The sequence below is a fragment of the Periophthalmus magnuspinnatus genome, chromosome 12 (assembly GCF_009829125.3).
Source record: "Periophthalmus magnuspinnatus isolate fPerMag1 chromosome 12, fPerMag1.2.pri, whole genome shotgun sequence".
Taxonomy (NCBI): Eukaryota; Metazoa; Chordata; class Actinopteri; order Gobiiformes; family Gobiidae; genus Periophthalmus; species Periophthalmus magnuspinnatus.
The window spans coordinates 6,125,829-6,152,283 of NC_047137.1; the positions used below are offsets into that span (position 1 = coordinate 6,125,829).

The window sequence follows — 26,455 nt, forward strand, 5'->3', positions numbered from 1 at the left end:
CTTATTTTAAAATCATATAATGGAAGGCAGCTGTGAGTTGTCTACATAGCAACACTGACATGCGTTTATGGGTAGGTGATGTGTCTTGCCCAAGGACACAACACGATTTTGTATTCCCCGTAGTTTGGAATGGAACCACGAACTTGAGCTACCGCTACCCCATGAGATTGTACAATTTGTCATCCAAAAGTTAGCAATAAGCGTTTATTTTATTGACAAAAGGGGAGCTAACAACATATTCCCCAGCTGAACATTCTCTAAGTCTACCTTATCGTACCTGAATGATTCTTATCACAGTGTGCTTATGAAAGGGCCATGTTACTCAAAGATATATTCTGACTCTCAAACATGTTGATTAACTACGTGAGATTTAACTACCAAGCTGTGGCAATATTTAACGTAAGACTTCCAGGGAAGCAAAGCCATAGAAAGCTATCAGATATTAAACTATAACTTGACCTTTTATGACATTTAGCAAATTAAGGAGTCAGCTGACATCTTTAAGGCTGTTCACAGATGTGCAGATCCTTAAAATCACTCATTCTACTGTCACTCACTATATTTCCATGCACAGAGAACTCGGAGTGCGCTAAACAACCAAATGCAAATCATGTCTGCCCCAAAACCTGTCAGACCACGCATGTCCCAGTCTACATGTAGGTCAAAGAACCTAATAGGTGCAAACAGGGGGCTACAAGACAATTGGGGACATCTAGTATTTTAGCATTGGCACTAAAACTTTACAGCTGTAATTGCTGGTAATGCATATAACCACAATTTTGGCAAAAAATAAATTAGTCATGAGTTATGTGCGCTCCACCATGCAAATAACCACACTGAAGCTCCGGTAACACGTGCTAGTCCACAGGTGGAAAGACTCTAGTTTAGCATGTATTGGAGTAAACGTCCAAACACATGTCAAATACATTCCAGGCTGTTTCTTAGTACTGATCAACTTTTCCAGATGTGTTATTGGGATCTTTGACATTCAGTTCACAACACCTGAATCGTAGTTCCTGGGTTACAGGGACTAGGCCAGTTATCCGGTTTTCCTGCCGTTCATATAAACGTATAGTGAGTTTGACTGAGACCAATTGTTTGAGAAAGTTTAGTGCTCTTTAAGGATTGGGACTTTATTAGTACATGGCTGTTATCTAACCAACGCCATGTGTTCAAGTCTGGGGAGACCTGCTCAGTAACTTGCTGACTTCCAACCCTCAAGATGTTGTTGTGTTCGGATGACTCCTCTGTTTTGGCAGCTTGCAGTGAGGAGAGAAGGAAATGGACGTTTTTGCATCCAAACAAGTTGCTCTCCTCCCACGGGGCAGTTAGTCTGTGTGGTCGCTTTAATCCCTTTTTGTTTGTTTTGTTTGAAGCAAGATGTTTTACCACTTTCCTGATTCCCAATTCACCCATGGCATTTACAAACATCACAACAATTAAGCCTAAACACAAACTGAAGTCAAAGTTAAACTAAACTTATTGATAACCACATCATTTTTATGGGGACTGGTAACTCTAGTATAATACTGGGCAAATGGATCCGTGCTCTCTACCAATTTTTATGCCACTATGATAATAAAAAATCACAGTTTTTTGACATTAGAACATTATTTTCAACATAAATAATACTAATTTCTTCATTAATTTCTGCACCATGTGGTGTTTGATCAGTTTATTCCCATTTATTTATTTCCATTTATACTTCAAGGCCACTGTAAATCTATACAGTAAATGTCTAATATTATTCTGTTAATTTTCAAATGAGTATCTTTTTTTGGTACTAGTTTCAGTATTACTATGCGCATTCTATTGATTTCTTCCAACCTTAGTGACAGACTTGTTAATTGGCACAAAAAACATACATTTGCAAAACATTTTGGACTATATAGATTGTGGGTGAATGCAATGTATGGTAGAACAAGTCAAACTAAATTGTATAAAAACGAGCATAGACAGGACAGTATTGTTGGACCTTATGTTTTTGATAGTCAGAGTGGTGATGCTACAGAAACACTTCTTGCCGGCTATGCCTCCTCCTATAAAGCCGCTCTTTTAAATGCTTGTTGCAGTCAGACTCATCCCAAATCACCACACATTTCAAGCCGTAACCTCCCACTGAAAAAATCTTTGTCAATTTGAAACGGCAAATGAATTTTCTCAGCTTTACCCCGTTCCTTCCCCCGGGTCTCACATTTCTTATCTCTTTCTTCCTCATTTCTTCCCTATATTCTTTTGCTCAGTAGAAGTGCTAATCCTGTAGTACCAGTTTCTCTTTAAATGTATTTCCTGTGTGCATGTTTTTGCAGGAGCGGAAACGAAGAGAAGCTAATGGCCTTGCTCACTCCCCTGAACGTCAACTGCCATGCTAGCGACGGACGCAAGGTACGCTCAAAACTCCTGTATTTGACAGTCAACCTTAAACTCATGTGCTGGCAGCTTTGGGGCCTTGGTTGTACAAAATAATCGGAGGCCCTCTCTAGCAGGCATCAGCGCTCTAGCCCGACTGTCATTCATTAAAATAAATAGAAGGAGACGCAGACCCTTCAGCAAATAAATTAGCACTCACCGCTGAATAATGGCATTGCACAGTAACACATGAAATGTTGTCAAGCTCAGGGACAGCTCTTTCAGATGGCAAAGAGGTGAAGGCTGCTCTAAATGGTTACAGCAGAGAATCACCTCCTATCGTTGGGTATTCATCTTTTATGTTTCCAGATTTATAAAGGCAAAAAGGAAAGGCTTGGCTTTTTATATCCCTACTGTAAGCCATTGTATCTCGGCAGGATTTCACACATTGGAGTAGAAAGTGAATTTTGAAGTGTGATTTGCAGCCAACTAGTTCCAAAACATGTGATTAGCACCTTTTACAAGTAAGCACTCAGCTTTCCACGGGGACCACTAAAAAACATTCAATTAATTGGTTTCAAATTAAATTTCAAATTGAAAACATTCTTGAAAATAATAACTTCTTCCCCTAGCACCTTTTTCTATTCTTGTAGGTCTCATCACATCTCAGAATATTCCAAATGATATTTGCATATTATTAAATCTGAATTGTCATACTGTTATTGTTACCAAAAAGTTGCCCCTGAAATAAGTACGATGTAGGATATAATTTGATGCCATATGCAGTATATATACTCTGTTTCAAAATGGTGTCAAAGCACAATAATGACAAGAAAACTATCTAATAGTGGCATCAGCTATTAGCTTAGCATTTTACTCATCTGATTAAAGTTTTAATTAAAAAGGGGACTGTAGTACAAAGATGATTTGTTTTACACAAACTTTGTATTGCTCAAATGTACTGTTTAAAAAGTTGTGTTCCAGTAACTTCACTGTGCTATAAGTCAAAATGCATAAAGACAAGTTTGAAGCTGCATTGATTGTGTTGTGTATAGTGCCAGATGTGTTCATGCTGACACCTCTGTACAGACACCATAATCACAGCTGTTAGCCACACCAGCAGCTTGTCTTTCTGATCCTCCAGGTTCCCCACACCAAACATCTTTGAGGATCACTGGAGATGGCTTCACACAGACACAAGTCTTTCAAACGACCTTCTGGCTCTGCCATCGGCTGTGAATCTGGCTAATTTTAGAACAAGCAGTGGTTAGCTCTGTAATCCGAACGTTTATACACCAGAGGCACAGGCTGGGATTAGTACAAGAGGTGCCTTTGCAAAAGTGGCTACTCTGCTTTGAGAACTTTTTAAAAGAAGACGTCCTTTTTTTTTTTTGCTCTTGGTCCACACAATCTTTTTAACTTATTTCAAACTTTTATTTTTCGACATAGATTGGTTAAAGTGGGGTATGATGCAAAATAGATAAAATTGATTATTTTACGCTTTCTACCATGTTCTAACATCAAAAACATGCCTGAAGAGGTTTTAGATGTCATCCATGAATGTGTCAGTAATTTAGTGATCTCTCCTGGACCCTATTCGAACCCTCCTCATTTTGTGCAATGCTCAGCCCACAAGCCAATGTCATACACATGCCAATTCTCTATAAATATACAAAAGCAAACCTGTAAACAGTTTGACAAACCCAATGTGATGTGCAGTAGTTTCATTAGCAGGATACACACTGATTGTGTTTGATAGCTCTGTGAACGGGGAGCGACTTAACGTGGGGAACAAAGGGAGTGTCAGAATCAAATGTGAAACTGATTAAACATGTTAATGCACTGTTTCTGGTGAATATAGCACTTTCAATCTAAATGTTATGTGTTAGCCGTTAATACCCCATAGAAGTAAAATACCCCGTCTTCTACCTGTCAGTTACTCACAACATGACTGAGGCTGACCAGTATGAGGTGTGGGTGGGAAAAGGTGTCTTTGTTTAAGCATAGAGCTGCATTCAAGAGAAAATGTGTGAATCACAACGTACTAAAATAGTATATTGTCACAGGAATAAAATCACTATTCGATTTTTATCACCTTATCACCCAGGCCTATTCTGAATGCAGAGACAAAGTTGAGGCAAGCGTCACAATTTTTCTCCCCTTGCGCCATTTACTTAGATTTACTCACTCCCACAGCATCTGATGTTTGGATGAAATTAAAGATTCTTTTTAAGCTCTTCCACAGCCTTAAATCTTAATGAGCTTAATATGTGCACAAACCAAGAAGTAGCCAAGAGAACTTTGATCATTGGATTAAAAGCAGGGTACCATCTTGAAGGAGCTCTGGTGATGGCGATGCTCTTATAGCTGTTCATCGAAATGGCCACTTAATTAAGATCCACCCAAGTGTACATTTATTTCCTGTGCTCCGACGCATGTAGTGAAACATATTGAAGGGGGTAAGTGAAGTAGAATGGGGACAAATTACTACTCCCTATCCACACGTATGTTGCTCTAACCTGCTGGTAATTACTTGGATGTTGTTGCTTGGAGAGTAACCGTAATTAGACGAGGTTTAGCTATTAGCCGAAGCCGCTGCAAAAAGCTATTCCTGGTCTCATTAGAATGGAAACTGTGTAAAAAAAATGTTGGGCATACTAAATGAAATATGAAGTGACGATGGTAACGGAGAAAAATCTTAAATTAGATACCCCTCATTTAATAGAAATGATTTAGTTTGGGCTGTTCTTGATGTGTCCTGGGGGAATCTGGAGACATGTAGGTTGAGCAGCAATAGCGAAAGAGAAAAAGAGTCCATTTCTAAGTTTTCTGTGTTGAAGTCTCCTCAGTGTATACCTTCCTTAAATAAGAACAACATTGAAACAGTGGTGCAATGGCCTGTTGAATAGTTCCCTAATAGATGGCCATGAGTTAGGGCTGGGCAGTTTTTCCTGAAAATAAAATTGACAATTATTTCTAAAAAAAATGGAACTTCATCTCCATTTTATGAATGAGTTCAAACTAACCATAGCAGTGTTGTTACATTAAACTCATTGCTGATGTGAGGGAAAAAAACGCGATTTACACTTTGACAACATTTCATTTGATGTCACTTATTTCAAAGTCCGCTCTGGCCCTTTGCTAAACTCCCCTGCTTTTCTCTGAGAGTTTTTGTTGCCCAGCCCTACCTTGAGTTTGTTTAGACCAAATCTGGTTCAGCATATAGCCTAAGGAGTCTAGTGTAGGTACTGATATGACTGTACAAGCTGCTTTTGGAGAGGAGTCCCTTGACACTAATGGATGTTAAGTGAAGATCTCTGCTTCTGTGCAAATTAAAGTAAATGGAGATCTGTGGTCCGCCGGGTACAGAGGTCAGTGTTCAATGTTATGTCGTGTTAGCTACCAGTAGTTTCTTTTCCGATCAAGCAATTGGAGTGTTTTGTAAGCAGTGTAGTCATTTTTGTGAGTAACACATCATATACTGCTTAGTTTTGTAACTCGAGAGGCATGAAGTTCTTTTGATTAATTCATAGTAAGACTTTTAATAACTAATAATAATAATAATAACAACTAATAATAAGTATACAGACTATTGATAATATTGATTCTGTTTTCTGTTTCCTCAAGTCTGACAAAAATGTATTTATTTTAAAATGGTGATTATTGTTATCAACTGTAATATATCGATTATCTTGGCATTGTCATATCATATTAAAAATGTGTGTTGTGAGTGGCACATTGTATTGAATTGTAAGGTAATAATTGTCACTGGTGCACTGTAGTGAGTTCACTAATCATCCTCTGATTTTGACTTCATTTTCAGATAAATTTGGGTCTTGGTTCCCTCTCTAATAGACAATTTGGATAATGCAGTCTTAAGGAAAAAAGCTTCTTGTTTGGATGCAACATAGCCATGACAAAATTCACTTTAAGTATCCACTCTCCAGTTTATTATCCGCCAAAGTCAAAGTGGCTGTAATTGACACGTTGCTATAGTAACTCCTGGGAGATCCAGCGCACTGAAGGGAGACTGAAGCCTGTCCTCTCGGAGCCTCTCACATAAACGCCATAACAGCCTTGAGGAGGGTCTCACTCTGTGATTATGGTACTCAAGGGCTGTTGATGATGCTCAACCCGGGCTTATATCCATCATATCACTGTCAAATTCATAATTGTGGGGGAACATCCGCCGGCTATTATTGGCGCAGGTGGCCCGTCGACACTGTGGTACCCCGGGGGAAGCATGTCATCTCAAATCCTTTTGGAGATGCCCACAACCAACGCAATAGATTAGTGGCCATTTAAGATTTAACGGTCCGTGAGTGGATAAATATAACAATATTGCAAATGTGAAACTTCCGGGCCATACATGACAACCCCTAATTCTCTCTCTGTGTAATATTGTGTAATCGTTCAGATGGAGAGCAGTAAGGCATGGCTGAGGGGGTATATTTTCACGCCATTGCTGTATTATTCTGGTTATGGGCTACGATTTGAGTTACATTCAAAGCAGAAGAAATTATTGGGTTTACTGGGTTCCTAATTAATTCTAGGAGCATAGATATGATGAGGGAGAAATTGATGTTCTTTTAGAGAAAGACAACAACAGATCAATCAGAACTCGTCAAATTGGGATAGTGTCATGCATTATTAAGTTCACCTGGTAGAGATTGTTTTCAGCTTCCATGATGATGGGCTGTTGAGCTGAATTTTAATTTTGGTAAATTGAATCAAATTGTAATTTAGAAAAGCTATTATTATTTACCTTACTTACCTGAGATGTTTTGGCCATAGGACATAGGTGGTCAGAGTTGTCACTAATCGTTTAATTAGAAGAAAACAGTTTGTTCTAATTGTAATGTTTCTGACAAGGATGCTAGTTGTGATTAGATTAGGTGTTTTAAAGGAATCTGTGAACATCCAGGGGCATGTTGAGTAGACTGAGAATTTTGTGTAAACCTATTTATAGTTTCCCCAACAATACTTTTAATACCAGTAAGTGCTTTGTGTTCTTATTACATATTGTGAATCAGTGGCAGGGGGTTGGCTGTTATTTTTCCCAAAGGGCCTTAGAGAACTGGGGACTCAACTGATATATTACATTGGACTGAGTGAGTCATATCTTCTTATAAAAGCATAGTATTGATACAAGAATATTTCACGTCTAGAATCTTGAAGAAATAAAATGTTTTCTCTGCTGCTGGTAAATCGATGTATTCCTGAGCTTGCTCATAAATTTGCTTCTACTTTTTACTTTTAGATGCATATTGGATATCTTAAGACATTTTAATATTTAATTCACCCAGTAAACTTTTTTTCTCAAAATTTTGAGCCAGCTGATCAGTTTGTCTCATACTGCCACCCCAACAAACAACCCCAAAGAAAACAGCACTAGATACAGTCGGCTGATGAATTTTTTTTAAGCATCTCACAGATCACAAAAAATCTCGAACTCTTTTTTTGTACAAAGAACTTGCATGTGCCGACCAGTCCAGTTTGTGATTGAGGTCGACTCTCAAATACTTTTAGTTCTGGGCCACCTCAAATTCCTCCCCTTTTTGTGATCTGTTCCTGGGAAGGTTTCGTACCAAAGTTGATCATTTTGTTGGTCTTCAGTAGTCATTTGTTTACAGCTGCTTGTCTCCATTGGGGTAGTAAATGCCTTACTGTGCAACTTTCCAGTCAGAGCAATATCATTTCTATCTATATAAAAATTGCATAGAGCACCTTTAATCTACATACACACAAACTGGAAACCCATGATACACAAGTTACACATATTATTATCACAAACCAGGATCTCTTATTCCAATCCAGAAATCGTCTATGTCTGGGTACTGGGTTTGTGCACATGCTCAGATGACTAGGAAGTCATTGGAGTGGGATATTATTAATCCAGCGAAGTGCAGAGCCTTATCCAGATGACTGTATTGAAGCGCTCTGCTTTCTCCCACACACTGCACTCTCAAACTCTGGCTTGTTTCCCAAAGACAAAAAAAAACATTTCCCAAAATGCCCCTTTCTTCAATCATTTTCCAAGGTCTGTGTTATGCTTCACTTTCCTTCCGTCACTGTTTGTCAGTGAATATGTTTCACTTTTCAGATTGCAGTTGGCTGTAAACTGGCATGCAGTTCCCATTTTTTCTTAGAGTTTCTGTATGTTACCAGAGAGGCACCCATTCGTGCTCTAGCTGGCAAGAACATCAAAGAGCAAAGCTTGGATAGAAAATGAGACACGGAGAGAAAAATGAAGAAGGCATTCATTGAAGTCTTGCTTATATGTTGATTTTTAGATTTTTACCCTGCTGAGAGCAACATTGTCAGTGCTTATCAACGGATGTAGTTCAGATGCGCCAAAATTAGTTTTAATCACAACCTACACAGCAAAAGAAAAATTTAATTCTGTCAACTTTACAAAAGTTTTAGAGCAAAGACGTTTTTCTGCTCATCTAAGCCGCTTCTTCCGTTCTGGTCAGATTGCTGGTGGATGCTGCCCAAAGCCAGGCTCAAGACCATCTAAAGGGAGGAGCTAACTACAGTGAAACTAACACACCTATTTGTTTACAGTATGTGTTTGTTAGAGCAGTTCAGTAGACCTAGTTAATGTGAACTGTGCATGAGTCATATTTTGCATAATGGTTCAGGCCCCAAATCTGTGCTTTCACACGTATTACCATACTGGCTATCAATATTATTTTCCTTGTTTTGATTTAGGTCTGAGGATGGAGTTATAAATATGAAATAAATCATGTCTAAGCCCCTCATACCTGTTAAAAAGGGATTGTCTTTCCTGAACTTAAATCAAAATAAAACTGAGATTGTGGTGTTTGACCAAACAAACCCACTGCTTGGGCATGACAGTGTGATTGGTCCTCTGTCCTCTCTGCCCTGCAGTCAGAAATCTTGGTGTGATTGTGGATTCTATGTTCAAACTGGACAAGCACATTAGCTCTGTCTTAAAGTCCAGCTTCTTTCAGTTGAGGCTCCTTGCTAAGGTAAAGCCATACCTTCCACAGGTGGGTTTTTGCAAAAACAATCCACACAATTCTAACGTTGCACCTGTATTATTGTAATTCTTTGTTTGTGGGATTGGACTGTGGCTCGATGCAACTCTCACAGAATGCCCAGAACACTGCAGTAAGTCGCAAAAACCTAGACTGTGCGACCTGCACTGCCTGCCTATTTCATATCGGCAAGTCTAAATATTATTTTGTTTACGTGTATGCACTCTATGGGTCTACTTTATTTGAGGGAGTTACCGCAGCCCTATTCTTCACCCAGAGCCCTGAGGACAGCTGACCAGCTACTGCTGTGCCCAAAGCCAGGCTCAAGACCAGAGGTGACACCCTTTTCTGTGGCAGCTGAACTATGGAGCAGCCTCTCTCTGCATGTCAGATCCTCTCAGTCTTTAACGCAGTTTAAGACTAGACTGGAACCACTTGATCCCTGTGTTGTAATGTTCGAATAACTCAAGTTTATGCTACAGTGGACGGTGTGAATCAAAAAGCAGGTATTGGTCAGTGTGTGGGGGCTTCCTGAAGACCTCTACCTTTCCTATGTTTACTGCACAATCTAAGTTCTCCTTGGCCTTTTCCCATGTGTACTTGACATTCGGGTCTACTATTAATATGTGCAGTAAAGGGTTCCAGATCTTGATTTTAGATTTTCGTCCACTTGTCATCCATGTAGTGATACCAATGTGTGGTATGAATGTTTGATTCCATCTGAAACAGACAAAATGTAGGCCTAGTTTGTGCAATAGGCCTAATGCGTTTAACTCATGGACATAGAGACTGTAGTGAATGCACAGAAATGTCTGTCCATGTTAAGCTGTAAAATGCTGCATGCATCACTAGCAGGTGTCGGAGTACGTGTGTGCGAGCGATAGGGGAGAGATGGAGCACAGCCAAGCCGCTGTTGTCTGCTGTCCTATCTTTCTGCTTTGTTTTATCACAGCCCGTGTAGTGCTAAAGTCCTGTCATTGAAAAAAACTCAGCAAAAGTTTCAGCATATCTGCAATGTCAAGTTTCCACGATAAACAACTAGACACTTTCTGTGGTGCTTTCAACATAAAAGCTCCAGTGTTTACCACCTACACAAAGGGCTTTATTGTGAAAAGGTTGGACAGGAGGCAATGCTTAAGCTTAACTCTGTGCAGACGACAGACGGCTGAGAGGAGCGACTGTGGGTTTAGCAAATTGTAGAAATCAATTTGTTTTCTTCAGTGGTGACTCTGGAACAGTTCTAACATGTCGCTAGGGAGAAGACATGAACTCACATCACGTCATAGCCACAGATTCTGCGGAAAATTGGACCTGGCCACTCAAAAATTTAATTTAATAATAATATTTTTAATAATTAAATAAAGTCGACTGGCTTAAAGGTGCACAGTGGACAGTAAAAGTGTCAATCAACTCATCAGTACTTATTAATTCATAAATAAACCAATTTTTTGGTATAAAACTACACACTGCACCTTTAAAGCTACCATTCGTAAGTTTATCAGATTTTTTCCACCTGTCCCCCAACTCCCTTCACCTTTGTTCAGACTCATCTGTGCTCTCTGGTCTTCTGTCAGGCCAAAGCTGGCATCCTCTCAGACTGCAATAATGTAGATCAGGGGTGTTCATTACGTCGATCGCGAAGGCATTTTGGGTAGATCATCCATCCAGTCACATGACTAATATACAGGACAACCAGTCAGATTACACCTGACCCAAGGTCACATCATGGGCGCTGCACACGCATAAACAAGCACGAGTTAGTTTAACCCTATAACGTCGGATCCTATCATCGCCGATAGAGCGCAGTTGCGGACTTTCCAGCAGCATAACTCCGCAACTATGCTCTCATGTAAATTCAAACGGCGTCTCAAAGCGGAGACATGGGGCTATCTAAATATTTTACCGTCATTACGGTAATCTGCCTCTGTTGTCCCTCGAAGGTAACGAATGAGAGCGCGGGGGCTGCGGGGATTTTCACTAATTTATTCGATGCGTAAAAGAAAAAATACGGATGGATGTGTAAAATTAGAATTAGTTGTGTGAAAAAATGCAGTTTAATAATGTTAGAGAACAGATCCAAATCACTATGTATGGAATCTAGATTAAACTGTTATGCTTTATAATTATAATAATAATGCCTTAGTCTTATATAAAGGATTTCCAGACATGTTATGCCGCTTTACAGTTTTGTGCATTAGTCATTCACTCCACGCTTGGTGGAGTTAAGCTACTACTGTAGCCACAGCTGCCCTGGGGTAGACTGACAGAAGTAAGGCTGCCAATCTGTGCCATCGGCCCCTCCAACCTTGACCAACATTTACTCACAGAACACTTTCTTACTAGGTAATGTGGGTGAAGTGCCTTGCCTAAGGGCACCATGACACCCCACTGTGGCACCTGGTATTCCCAGCAGTCTCCCATCCAAGTACCTTATTAAAGGTACACTATGTAACTTTTCTGGTGATGTACCACCTGCTTGTCTACATGGAGAAGTATTACTTTGCCTAGAATTTCTCACAGTATTACGTAAACTTGCCAGTCTTCAAGGAAACAAACGTGTGGTGCCACTGAGGAGACGAGTCAGCTCGTAAGAATACATGTTTTCCAACGTATTTTAATCAATCTAAACATCTTTAATTGAATATACAATGTAGATAAGTATAAAGCAGTACTGTATAATATTCTAGCCAAAGCAATAACACTGTCCTTCTAGAAAAAATACATGGGCCATCTTTTAAATGCACAGATTTATTCACAGATTGCACAGTACATGAGCAGCAGAGCGTGGCTTGTTAATAATCTCATATAATGATGCATTGTAGCCCTCTGAAGACACCTGCAAGTTTGACTTTGCCTAACTCAAAACAAAAGTGACAGATGTTCTCAGAGCGTTTGTCATTCCTCAGAAATCAATAGTTTTAGTCCACTGTACACTGGGCGTCCTGTTCTCCCCAGTCTGTTCTCTACTTCAAAGTTAAGGTGATTTTAATTCCAGGCTGACGCCCTTTGTTGATCGGGATGCCAGTTCTCATCCGACATGAAGCTCTCGTTTGTCGTGGTGTCATGGCAGCCTGATGAGTGTGCACATCATGTTGGAGGACAGTATAGTTCTTGTCTTGACGTGCTCACTCTCCTGTTTACAAATGTCAGGCGTGTTCACAAGGTCACCGCATCTGCTGTAACTTCTGCCTGACAGCACATTTTTCACTGCCACTGGATTTGGAGATTACACTCATTATAGTTTGACATTCTGTGAGCCAAATATTTTGAGGTGCTTTTGCAATAGTTATGCAGTCATACTGTGTTTGAGTATGTTTGAGGTTGTGTGCTACTTCATCTTTAAACTCCCATCTGCACCAGACTCTTTCTGGTCTGGTCATTTCAGTGCTTGTTTCTTCTGCTAATGACCAGCTTTGATACTAGCAGCTAGTCACATTTACACTGCCTGGCACTCGCACTCAATAATTTTCAGCAGATAGCACATCTACTATAGTTTGCGTTGAAATTACTATTCCTTTTTTCTTTATACATTATTTAAAGGCACTGTTCCCAATTTCTACTGTCTTAAAAATGTAAAAAAAAAAACTGTAAACCGTTTGCAGAAGTCTAGTCTTTTTCCTTACTTTCCTAGCACATTCCTATATCCTAAGTGCTTGTCATAACTTTCAGTGACCAGCGCATTGTTTTGTCATCACTGTGCCAGCCTTATTTTTTGGTTTCTGGATGATAACACTTTATTTCTCATTTTGACCCTAATGCTGGGCAGTTTGGATGGCAGGAGTTTTCTTTGGGGGCAGTGTACGTTTACCCAACCGATGCATGTTCATATCCTGTTGCATGCTGAGAACACACTCTTTATCTGTTTGTGATTATTTTGAGCAGAAACTACTGCCTCTTCACGTTCACTTGGTACAAAATATCTTACAATTTATCTTATTTATTGTGAACTCTCTTTTGACTTCCACTAATCAACACCCTTGATGTCACAACTCGGATGTCGGAAAGTTGTATTTACGATTTATCTGACACCACATGAAAGCGGCATAAGCTTTTACAATAAATCTGCATCATACCGTGTCCTGTGTGCTCGGGCCTTCACTGTCGAGTGCTTTTGAAGTTTAAGGTAGGCAATTCAAGACCAATCTCTTTTAGTCACTGTGAAGTCGCTGTGAATTTCAAAGTGACTGTTGGTCTCTGCCCTGGCAGTGTGGTGTTTGTATTTTGTTTTTTTGCCCTGTTGACAGTAGCACCTCAAATTGTGATTTTTCTGACAAGTATTTGATTTGCAGTATACGTGTAAACAACTCTAGGAGCTTTCACATTTTAGAAAAGACTGAAATATGAACTGACTCATTTGACTTAATACATGAATCTCATGCTTTTCTTATCATGTTTGTATAGTTCTAAACTATTAATTTATAGTTAATTTTTCTAAATATTTGCAGCCTTTCCAATTTGATATTTGCAATAACTCAATTTGCAATAACTCAATATGAAATTTCAAAAACGATTACCATCTTTTATATGTTCTTAGCAATAATCATACATTAACCCTTACGCTTCTTGATTGCCAGTGATTCAGTTTCTCAACGATGACACCACTTTTTGAAAATGTTATTATTAAATAGCTAAATAGCACAATTTTAAAAGTAGAGTAAGATGTTGGAACGAGCTGTCACTTCTGAAACTAACACATAATTCTTTCAAACTCATTGAGATGCAGCTGTAGCCTGGCTCTGTGTCCATATATGCCTCTGCATCTGATTATGAGAGGGATTTGCATGTGCACTTTTACTTTGAAATCGGTCAGCTTTCTTCCTTGTATTCAAGGGATGAGATTTCAAAAGAATGGCATTTTAACCACTGACAATAACGCTTTCTCATGGGAGAGTTTTTTTCAGAGCATGGCTGACTGCTCAGACACATCTACATAAATGATATATGAATATAACCTTTGGTTATTTATATAAAATAGAAAATGGCAGAGAAAAGTACAGTTGACTTTACATCTTTTTTCTGAAGACGCACCAAAGTTGCTTTTCAATGAATTTATTTTAAAGTTAAACAGTATAATTAAATCAATGGCTCTGAGTTGCATATAAGGCAGACTGCAGAGTTTTTATGATGTGGTTAAGACTCATGCCTGTTTCTACAAGACTGCAGGTACAGTCAGATAATGACAAATAAAGCACCTTCCCTTAAAGGAGTTGATCTTAAAAACTTGAAAAACAGAACAAGTTTACAGTTGTCCAAAGTTATTCCTCACTTACCTTTTGCATTCCAGGCATACTAATTACTCACCACAATGAGTTTATAAGCACTGTTGACAAGTCTCAAAGACCAGAACAAACTAGTTTACAAAAAGCACTTATTTTCTAATTCGATGCAGCCGACCTATTTTGACCTCAAGAACTACTTATACAATATGGCTGTTGTAGGAAAATGTTTTAAATCTGGTACAAATCATTTAACATTTCATCGTTGTTGACGGCTAAATGACTGAAGTAAGATAAAGGAAAAAACATCCAGAAACTGAAATTGAAATATATATTTTTTAAAATTGGTGCATGTTAATCAAAGGTAAACCAACACTATATTTTTGAAAGCTTCCCCTGAAGTTGGTCTGTGCACTAGTGAGCCCTTCCCTTTGAGACCTGTCAGTGTGCATGCGTGCCAGACTGAGTACCGGTAGACTGATTGATGCTGCAGATATCAGTATGGGGCTGGTGTGTGTTAGCTGGAGATGAGAGGCCCTTGGGTTATTTATTTTGACGCTGTTGACTGGGCAGAGCAGTCAGCAGTCTTCTCCGCACGTGTGTCCGCCTTCTCCACACGTGTGAAATGTTGCACAAATTGGATAATATGTTTATTGATCGAGCCATCTGACACGCTTTCGTCTTGTTAGCACCTGTCGAGCTGAATTGGGTTATGACATGCTTATTTATGCTGGTGAGTTTTTTCAGATACTTTTGTGAGTGTGATGAAAACCTGGAACTTTTTTTTGAGCCAGTAAGCCTTGAACTAGAAAGTTAAATGAGATGAAAGTTTCTAAATGAGATACAGGGTTGGGCTGTATGTCAATTAATCAGTCAGTGGTGTCTCAGTTGACCAAAATTTGTATTTATCAACTAAACAGTATAAAGATTTATGGGGCAACAGCCGAAAGTTAGTGAGTGACTTAGCTGAAGATTTGGTATTTTTGTCTTTATAAATGCATAGTTTCCTAGATGAATAGTTGCTTACTTTTATACGCTTTCTTTTTTGTCTATACTAATCGATCGTCAGGGCAAGAGGACAAGAATTTCATTAGTTGACTACATCCCCAGTATCAGGGAGACATGTTTGACACAACAGTAAGAATGACCCTGGTTTGATCCCTAGTTTGTACCTGTGGAAAAAAAAAACGTCTTTACTTTACAAAGACAATGCCAAATGTCTTGAAGTCTAAAGGTGTGCATTTTACAGTTTATTTTTAAAATTGTATTCTAGTCGCTCCCTTTAGGTTCAATTGCGATGCTTCTTAAATAATTGAGAACTAATTGATTTTTTGAAATCAATAGCTCAAAGACAATTGTCAGCAACTCCCTTTTACTGTCAATAATCCAAGCACGTTTGCAAATCACATTCCTGTTCATTTTTCTTCTGGAAGCTGTGCATAAGTGTTATTAAGATGGCATAATATTTCAGCAACGCACTGAATGGAACAGTAATGTCAAACCTAATGACCTTTGTAACTCTGGTTTTAGTAAATAACCTTTTGTCACCAACAGTGGAAAATGGAAAAGAAAATCACTCACAATGTTGTTTTAGTAATTATTACCCTGACATGGGCAATGACATTTTCAAATGACTTGTTAAGTGCAGCGACCTGAGGAGAATAATAATTTTTTGGACAATCTAAAATTAAGATCAACCTTTCAGGAAAACAACAGACAGAACTTTTGTTATAATTTTATGCCATTTTTGTTTTTGTTTTTATTTGGAATTTTTCTAAAAAGACAATAAAATTTGTGAAAAATCCAAATAATTATTTTCAAATGTCAGAGAAAAGCATCTTTTTTGCTTTTAGTTGATCACTTTACACAAACCTAAAAATAAATAAGGCTACATCTAGAAGTGGGAGACAGCAATTGGTGCCCTTGAGATATGTAAAATGACAATATGAAGTATATCATCTATAATTAAAATGTAAAAAAAAAAATTGCAAAACGTGGTAAAGTAAAAATTAAATGAACAGAAATGTCTTCTAAATAAGCCTTTAAAGTGATATTACTGTACATTTGGGGTTTATTTGATGGTTCATTCATGTTTTGTGTGATACTTAAACCTCAATCAAGACATTTTGTGGCACATTTTAGCACATTTTGATGCAAAATCTCTGAATATTATCAAGAAAATGAGCATGCGCACATATTTGGATGAAAGTTAGAGACTCAAAAGGCATAATGACAAAGACTCATATGTAGAAAATCAAAACACTCAAAGCACAGTGCAAATATGGACACATTACACCCTCACTGGTGTCTTGTTACTATGGCAACTGCTGACAGCTAGCAGTCACCGTTGTCCTGGGAACAGCTTGACAGCCTCGTAAGGAGGAAGTGAAGTCAGAGATTTTGTGAAAGAAATATCCACAAAGCCCTGCACAAAAGCTTTAGGGAGGCTTGGTGTCCGGATGTTTAGGCATATTCCTAACCTTGGACAATAATGGTTTTGCTGGTTGCCAGTCTGTACCAGGGGCCTTTCCGATCACCACAGATTACTCCCTCACACATTCATGGGTAAGGTGGTTGAAAAATAGGGATTGAACCCCTGACCTTCCAGTTATGAGAATGCCACGCTACCACCTGAGTCACTGTTTTGTACAATAGTAAAATAGGTCTTATGATGCTAACACAAGCCATAAAGTCAGCCTTGTTGCCATATTATTTCATTATATACATTTTATTATATAAATCTCTGCACTGTTATCAACATTGTCAGATTACAACTATATAATTTTAAGAATATATAAATAGTAATAATAGTATCAATATTTGTTTGCATTGAACTTGCCCTTTGGCCCTTTTACCTTTTCCTCCACACATTCTAGTCCCTTTCATATATCCCTCCCTCATTCTCCTTTTCCGCTTTGGACTGGTCTGCAGCTCACTGAAGGGCTTTTAGATGATTAAAAACAACAGAGCAGGTTTTTATAGCCATTGTTCACCAGTGCCCTCCCAGTGTAAGGCCTGATTGCATGGCCGTGAAATATGGCCTGGCTTCTTGCTTTTCCACTTCACAGAAGTAGGGTTGGTGGCAAAATTTTGCTTGTCAACACGGTTATTTAGGAAAAAAATATATTTATTTATATATATATTTATATTTATATTTATATAAAATATATTTGTTCAAAAATAGATTTTTCACCTGTATCAATACACAAAATGGTGCTGGAAAACCTAAATGTGCATTGGAATATAATTATATTCCAAATCATTTATTTACATTAAAATTATTAAGACTAATGACTAAAACAGTACTTCAAAGATTAACTCTATTTTTTTTATTTTTTTTTATTTAAAGGTGCACTATGCAACTTTTCTGGTGGGGGGTCACCAGTTTAATGCCACAGTATGGCATTAAACCTATCTGTCTCGATGGATGCTTTTGTTCACATAATAAAAAACACTTTATTTGAAGAATCTCAATTTAACATCCAGAACATTTTGGTCCATTGCAGTTGTGTGAAGCCATTTAGCTCCTCCATAAAGAGTGTTCTAGAACAGGATTTATGAGCACTGGCACTCCAAACCAGAGGGTCTTTTTGATTTCACCAAGGACTGCTCCTTCTATTCACCCCAGACCTGTTCACATCAAACAGTGCTTGCTTGTCCTTGGACTATGTCTGTCCATTTCACACGTTTTTATAAAAAAAAATTTTTTTAGTAGTACTAAAATCAAAATTTAGGTTTTGTAGGAATTGGTAAAGTTTTTTTTAAGTAGAGCATTAGAGAAATTGGAAAATTACTTCTTAAATTCACTAGATTTCAATTGAAGTTTATATGATTGGATATGTTTTTCGTTTCTAAAAAATACAATTGTTTTGATAACTTTCTCTCATAATTACATATGCCAGCAGGCAGAGAAAAAAAAAAGCTAAACTGATTAAAAAACTAAATGTATCAAGTTGAAAATTATGCTTGTGGAATATCTTAAATGTGCACTTTGTAACTTTTCTAGTCAAAGGTCTGCCACAAACTTGTCTCCATGGAAATATTATTACTTCTGTCTGGAATGGTCCATAGGTCAGTGTTAACTTTAATGCAAGCTTGAGATTCTTGTGACTAAAAAAAAAACAATTTGTAAACTATGAAATGTATTATGTAAACTTGGCATCTGTCAAGGACTTATTTGCACAGGTTCATATGGGTTAATCTCCGGTTATAATTAAAGTTTCTGCTGGAGGTGCTGTTACGAGTTCGGGTCAGGGTGTGTGAAGAATCCAATAAGTGACCTTAAGAGGTAGAGCTGGGCATGCACACACTCCACGTTCCTCCCACGGAGATGACAGATTGCAGGGGTGGGGCTTAATCTACCCAGGCTGACCCCGACAGTGATGCAACCCAGTGTGCATGTGTCGGCCAAGAACAGCTCCTGGCTTTCCATCAGAATGTTTAAACGTGTCATGAAAGCCTGATTTAATGTGGAAGCAGGGATGGGTAGAGTAGACAAAAATGTGTGGAAAGTGTTGTTACTTAAAAATATCATATCATAATGAGATCAAGACCTAATGTTCCTAAGTTAAGTGTTCCAGTTGGGCTGTTTACCAAGCTTTTATGCACGACAAGCACAGCACGCGTTGCAAAAACACTGCATTGGGAATGAGGATGGTGACGAAGTGTGTAGTATGGGCCGCTCCTCTCAAACGCTGCTGTCACATCCTGTAAATATACAAGTGTCCCATCTGTCCACACAGCTCTGCCTCAGCACCTCAGAGCTCACTACAGAACGATCTGCACTCAGCCACCATTATAGGAGATATATACCGCCCACCACACTGACACTATCTCGTCACTGTTTGTAACGCATCCGGAGCCAGCCAATAGTAAATATAGGCTTTGTGTGTGGCCATATTTGGTTTGGTTGGTTTTAAGGTTTTTTGGTTCTTGATACGTCTAAAGTCAAGTACCACCTGAAAATTACGGCTGGGCGATATTGAAAAATTGGTTTCAGTATTGATTATATAAATATAAACAAGACATGCTTTTAACACAAAAAAAAAGGCCAATGAATTCCTACTAACTCAGCTCCAAACCACATGCTTTTAACGCATGAGGATTGGCTCAAATTATTCTCAACTTTTGTATACAGAAAATAGCATTTTTTACAACCTATAACAAAATAATAATAAAAATAATCTACCTTAACTGAAGAATGGAGTCAACAAAACCAAATCATAATCCAAATTATAATATCAAATTAGACACATTATTAAACTGAACCAATAAATAAATGCTGTTGGCATACTTGTACATTCACTGATGCAAAGCCTGTGGGGAAAAAAAAAATATTTTAGGCTGAATTTAATTGACTCTAGCCTTAAGGCAGAACTCTAAGCCCCATTGTTTCTTCTACCTTCATTATTAACATTGAAGAGACAGCATAACATTGTTTTAGATTAGCTTGTTTATTTGCATATAGCACATGGAAATTACTTTAGGAGTGGTCAGAAGTGGTGGAAGCACATTTTAAGATGAGAGGAGGTGTGCTTGATGGTGCAGAATTAGGTTTTTTTTTTTGTAAAAGATTGAATGTTTCAAATGTTTTGCATCATCATTGAGCAAGAAGACATTCTGCTTTTGGCTTCCTCCGAAATCAACTCAAACCCATCTGGAAAAACATAAACAAGAACATGAAATGATTAAGCGAATGTGAAGTTTGTCATATCCCAATGTGCCTCTTACACATCTGTTGTGTAAGACTCAGATCTTATGTGTACATTGAAGCATTAAAATGCTCTATGCCAGGATACAAAATTTGAAGGTTACATGTCAAAATAAAGTTACACAGTATTGCTTAAAGTCATGGTTGCAGCACTTTTTCTATGCTCTATGCACATTCAGTTCAATCAAAATCCATAAACCTAGTGGCTGACATTTTTACCTTAACATTTACAAAATAGAGGATTTTTTTATTATTATTATTTTTTATCCATGGTGGTACTGGTATTTTCATCTAGGACATATGTAATTCATATTTAAATATATCTATTTACTGAAAAGTATCTACACAGCATTATCTGTGAAATTGTCTGAAATAGGTGAACACCAGTTTCTTTTTTTTATTTTGAGAAAGAAATATTCCATTTCTGGCTATCATAGTTAAGCTCGTGCAAAAGCCTCGGTGTACTTGTACAGACACATTTTTATGTCTTTGGGGAATAGCCATTTTTCACTATGCAGATTTTTTATTGCTGAATTGATGGATCCTCTATATGATTTATCATTGTCTGTTTACAATTTAGATAAAGTTGTTGTAAAAGGTTTGAAGTAGGTAGTAGGTTGAAGTAGTGCTAGACTCTTGCCTTGCTATGCTTTCACAGTTATGCCTTTGCCTTATTTTTACTGCTATTGGAGGAAGTGTCTGTTCTGTTATATAGCATTGTTGTGCATTTTTGTTGCCTCATCTTTAGCCTGACAAAGTGTGAGGTAACGCCTATGCCCCCTTGGCCTGTTTACTTATTATCATTCATTAGGAAAGACCAAATGAGGTACATTTTCATAAAAAACTATTTAACTTGATTCACAGTATCCCTGGAACTGGAAAGTGGAAGTGTCTCTACTACATCAAAACCCACTGGCTATCCCACACATAGCCTAAGAGAATTTGTGCGACATTCATTTTTCACTTTGTCACTTCAAAGCTGGCAGAGTCTCCATCCACACTGCATGTATTAAAGCAACTTTCTTTACCCCCAACTCTTCACTCCTCACTCCTCATCTTCCACTATGACATGGAAATTTTGTATAATTTAGTATATCTGCTTGCTGCATGTCATACCTTTAATCTTGGACCTATTCACAATGTGATCTTTAATGCATCGCGCTGATTTCCTTGGCTGGCTCTGAGGCAGATTTTTCATTACCTCTCTTTACAGGAACTTGAGGCCGACTGCATAACATCATGTTCGCAGCGACTCAACATTTTCTTGCACATTTTGGTGTCATTGATAGCCCTTCTGAAAGAGGGGAAAACTGCACACGGAGCTAAATCCATTCCATCTCGCTGCCATTTTAAAGCTTTTCATCAGGATTATAGCAAATATAGACAGGCTTTGTAACGGGAGACTTATTCAGTGGTGGGGAAATTCTCATTCTCTCCCCACATCTCACAAAACTCTTTTTCCTTATGTGGTGCCACTGCAATTACTGTGATTGGCTGCATGTTCTTGTAGACACATTTTGAAGTTTTTTTCTTTCTTTTCTTGTTCTAGTCGACACCTCTGCACCTGGCAGCAGGATACAACCGAGTGCGGATAGTGCAGCTCCTCTTACAGCACGGAGCAGATGTTCACGCCAAGGACAAGGGGTTGGTACACATAAATATCACACTAGCAGTTATTAGCAGAGACGCTCATCTTTGCAGAGCTTCAAATTGGTTTGCGAAGAGGTCGGCACTGCAGAGGTTAGAATCACTGAAAGAGTTTAGCTCTCTGCAGTGTTGTAAAAATAAAGCCATAGACTTAGAGATAGACCTTCACTTAAGGTGCACTATGTACATTTTTTGCTACCTGCCTGTTTCCATGAAAATGTTATTGCTTTGCCTGCAACATTCCACACTAAGCATTAAACTTTATGTTGCACTTAGTCATTTACATGTTTTTTAATTATTCCAAATTACCTTACGGGATCACCTCTCCAGAGATCAGACCTGGTGGGGCCTCCTGCTTGTCTCCATGGAGATGTAAAAGTTAAATGTTATGCGCTAAAACATTTGAGGGAAAGCGATAACATGTCTATAGTGAAGTTGCTAACCCTACACCAGTTGACAGATTTAAATTTCATCTTTTGCTCCACCAGAAAAGTTACATTTACCTTTATCAGTTAATGGGTAAATTATAACATATTTATCAACAATATCTTTATACTGTTAGTGTGGTGAAGTAGTCATACCTACAATTTACATTCAAACTAAGCAGTACCAAACACGTCCTTAAAGATGCGCGGTAATGGACAGTTAGAAATGATATCCAAACCCCACATAAAACAGACAATATAAAAACACCAACCATAACTATTTATGAAATATGTAATGGCTACAAAGGGAATGCAAACGACTGTTCAGACATCTACAGATCAAAGCCAAGTATGACATTACATCTATTCAATGTCTCCTTACAAGCAAGAATAAAATGTGTAATTGATTGTTTACATCGTATACTGATGGAATATATTGTACTTTGTTTCAGTGGACTGGTGCCTCTACACAATGCTTGTTCTTATGGTCACTACGAAGTCACCGAGCTGCTGCTTAAGGTAACACTCCTTCTGTCTGTGGATGATTTAATGATGGGAGCTGGCTTTCCATAATTTTACAATGTCGTCCGAGTGGGCTGGCAATCTTAAGCTCCTTATCCCTCCTTCTGCTCGTGCTCAGCGCTGACCTAGTGGCATTGTCTTATTATTAATATGATTATACTTGTGCTCGAGTTCTAATACATGGCTTTTGAATACTGATGAGAGCAGAGAGTCAGATCCCACATGAATCCAACTAAAGTTTTTTCCAATTTTCCGATTTGTTGAATTGTGATTTGATGATCACAAACTAGAAGAACTATAATGTATTAAATAGACAATCCCTGTTGTTAATGATGAATAATTCTAAAATGGTTGTTTATTCTCACAATAATTTACAATCCTTAACCTTAACCAACATCAGCCATCAATCACTCAGAGACATTTTTATGTAATTTTTGAAGCATATATACTTTCACTTCACAATTTTGTGTCAGGCAAATGTAATTCACTGTATTTATCTACAAATCCCACTCTCTTTCCAGCATGGCGCCTGTGTAAATGCCATGGACCTGTGGCAGTTCACTCCTCTCCATGAAGCTGCGTCTAAAAACCGAGTGGAGGTGTGCTCTCTGCTGCTGAGCCACGGAGCTGACCCCACACTACTCAATTGTCACAGCAAGAGCTCTGTCGACATGGCTCCTACTCCCGAGCTCAAGGAGAGGCTTATGTGTACGTCTTCAGCTATGTTTTCTATTCTTTCTGTTCCAAGTGTGGATTTTAGAACAGTCAGTGGGTGCAAATATCCAATCATTTCAACTATAGCTCAGTCCGTGTTGTACTTCAATAGACTAACCTGCTACACACATTAGAGATCATTCCTAACATTGAACCTAGTATAGTCCATACTAGTGTTCGGAAAAAAAATCTTTACCCAGATACAAGTCGATACTAGTTAGACAGCATGATAACTATTGAAAGTAGTACTGCTTTGTATGGGTATGGCTAGTAAAAGCCAAAATTCAATCTGTCAGCTGGGTAAAACATTGTTGACAGATTGAGCTTTGGCTTTTAATATGGATCAGATTGCACAGACATGAGTATGGATACAAGTAATAGAACAAATTCTGATTGTTCCTGAAAAGTTTTAGTATGATCTGGAACTATATCAGATCTAAAGTTATCATGTGTTTAAAATGTTTGTATCGTGCCAACACTAGCCCTGACCATCTACAAAGTTCAAATGCACATACATGGCACAGACTAGCTTTGATATTACATCTATTCCTACTTGAATAGCAGTTTTCGCTATGAACCAATTTTGCGTTTGAAGGCAGACAACAAACTGTATTTAATTTCACCCTTTGAAACCATGCCGACATAAATAGTGGCGTAACTATTTGCACTCACAGCCTGTATGTGTTCTCTGAGGATTTTCTTTCCAAACATTGGCCTGTGCATTACACTCCAGCTCTTTTACCTTATTTATAGTGTTTCATTCAAAGAAACCAAAGTTAAGGACCCAAGAGTAGTTTTTGTCGAATATGTTCTCCTTTTGCAACAATCTATTTCTCTACTCTGTGGTGAGAATGTCTATTGAGAATTGAAGCTTTTTCTCTCAGATTGAAAAGTGCATAAGTGCTGGTGCAGGGCTCCTATCTTTCATGTTGACTTAAATGAATATGAGCCAAAGTAGTTTGTTGTTTGTAATTTTCAATCCCCAGGGATAATTACTTGTTTCCGCTTCAGCTCTTAGACTTGCATCATATGTTATTAGCTCGAAATGAAAAGACTGAAAAAATCTTTGAAGTCACCTAGCTGATAAAATGATGTTCAGCAGGAGGTAAATTATGCAGTTATGGTTTAGAACATTGTGATCTTGACTTTGTTTAGTTAGTTTTATGAAATTCAAGTGTCTACAGTCTATTTCCATGGACTCCATGCAGGTGATGTGCCATCTCCAGAAAGTTACATACTGTACTTTTTTTAAGTTTTAAGTTCAAGCAATAGTAAAGAAAAAATGCAGCTATAGCTTCACCACAGACCATAAAACTATTATTTAGATTGAAGTAATATATAGTTCCTTCTGTTTACTCAAGAAAATATTAAGGCAAGGTATTTAACTAAATAATAATAACAACTAATTAACTAAGCTTATTTACTTTTTAAGTTATTGATATGTAGTGCTCAATAAGCAATTATGAAGAAGAAAAAATGGGAGCAACATAATTAAATGCATCTATGTACAATCATATCAGTGCCAAGTATGGATTATTGTGTTGTTGTAATTGTTCCAAATGCAATGTTTTGTTTGCACTAAATCATATGCAGCACTGGACAGATAAACTGTTTGTAGCAGACTGTTAGCGTAGCAGCTTAGAGTAATGCAGCTAATAACACGGAGATATGAGTAACCAAATAAGCATTGACATAAGTGTGCACATTCATTTCACATTGTCAGTATATGCTACTTGATTCTGTAGTGTTACTGCTGTAGTTATAAAAAGGAGCTCAGTTGTAGTGAGACAGTGGTGTCAAAGAATCCTGCAATTTGGGTCAGTTTACTGTACATAGCTTCTTAATTAATACCCTTAACTCCTTAAACCTTAATTAAATAAAGTAAACCCAGCCTGAATCATTCCTCAAAAAACTATTTGTTCATTAAGAATTAAGTCTTTGTTCATGCTTTATTAAAGTTACAGTATGTAATTTTCTGGAGGTTGCATATCACTTACATGATCTCATGGAATTAGAAAGTTGCAATCATATGCAGAAGTTTCCACGGGAATAGATATATTATACCATACTAAGGAAGATTATAGCCAAGGGGACAAAATGTCCATGGAAACAAGCAAGAGGCGGCCAAAGAAAAGTCCAGTTTGTGGAACTACAAGCCCAGTCAGTGTCAGGAAATTATGTTTATGTGTGTGTGTGGGGGGGGGTGGGTGTGTGTGTGTGTGTGTGTGCGCACACGTGTGCGTGTTAATTTATTAATAATTCAATTCATGGATGAATGAAACTTAAATACTGTGGCTTTAGGGCTAATTAAGGTGTGATTATTAAGTGTTTCCTATAAAAAACTGACGCTTCTGTAAGTCCATCCATTCATTACAATAACGACAAGTGCAACCTTTTAATTGCTATATCTCATTGTAAATATACAGTGTCCATCCTGGTTACTTTTCACTTTCTCCTTTGCAACTTACCCTGTAGCCAATCCAAGTCCTGACATTTTCTGTGTGTATTTTCAGACGAATTCAAGGGCCACTCGCTGCTCCAAGCCGCTAGGGAGGCTGACATGGCCAAGGCTAAGAAGACTCTAGCCTTGGAGATCATCAACTTCAAACATCCACACACACACGAGACAGCCCTGGTAAGTAGCATGGGGTGAACCAAAGTTTTTTTTCTCAACTTTTGGGTGCAGAGAGCTGAGCGATAATGATGCTTCTGTATGCTATGTGCTAGCACTGTGCCGTGGCATCACCTCACCCCAAGAGGAAGCAAGTGACAGAGCTGCTGCTAAGGAAGGGCGCCAACGTCAATGAGAAGAATAAGGAGTGAGTCTGCTTTTATCCCGAGATGATTATCTATCATCTGAACTGAGAA

General features: G+C 38.1%; 1 protein-coding gene across 2 annotated transcripts in view; it reads left to right on the plus strand.

The window, feature by feature from the left end:
- Positions 1 to 26,455, plus strand: part of LOC117379356 (poly [ADP-ribose] polymerase tankyrase-1-like) — a 110,803-nt gene that overhangs the window by 46,672 nt on the left and 37,676 nt on the right. For both annotated transcript variants that reach the window (XM_033976055.2, XM_055225620.1), the window contains 6 exons: positions 2,310 to 2,385; positions 21,829 to 21,923; positions 22,804 to 22,870; positions 23,395 to 23,581; positions 26,101 to 26,222; positions 26,315 to 26,406. In XM_033976055.2, the coding sequence (XP_033831946.1) occupies positions 2,310 to 2,385; positions 21,829 to 21,923; positions 22,804 to 22,870; positions 23,395 to 23,581; positions 26,101 to 26,222; positions 26,315 to 26,406 (639 nt within the window). The remainder of the gene's footprint in view (positions 1 to 2,309; positions 2,386 to 21,828; positions 21,924 to 22,803; positions 22,871 to 23,394; positions 23,582 to 26,100; positions 26,223 to 26,314; positions 26,407 to 26,455) is intronic.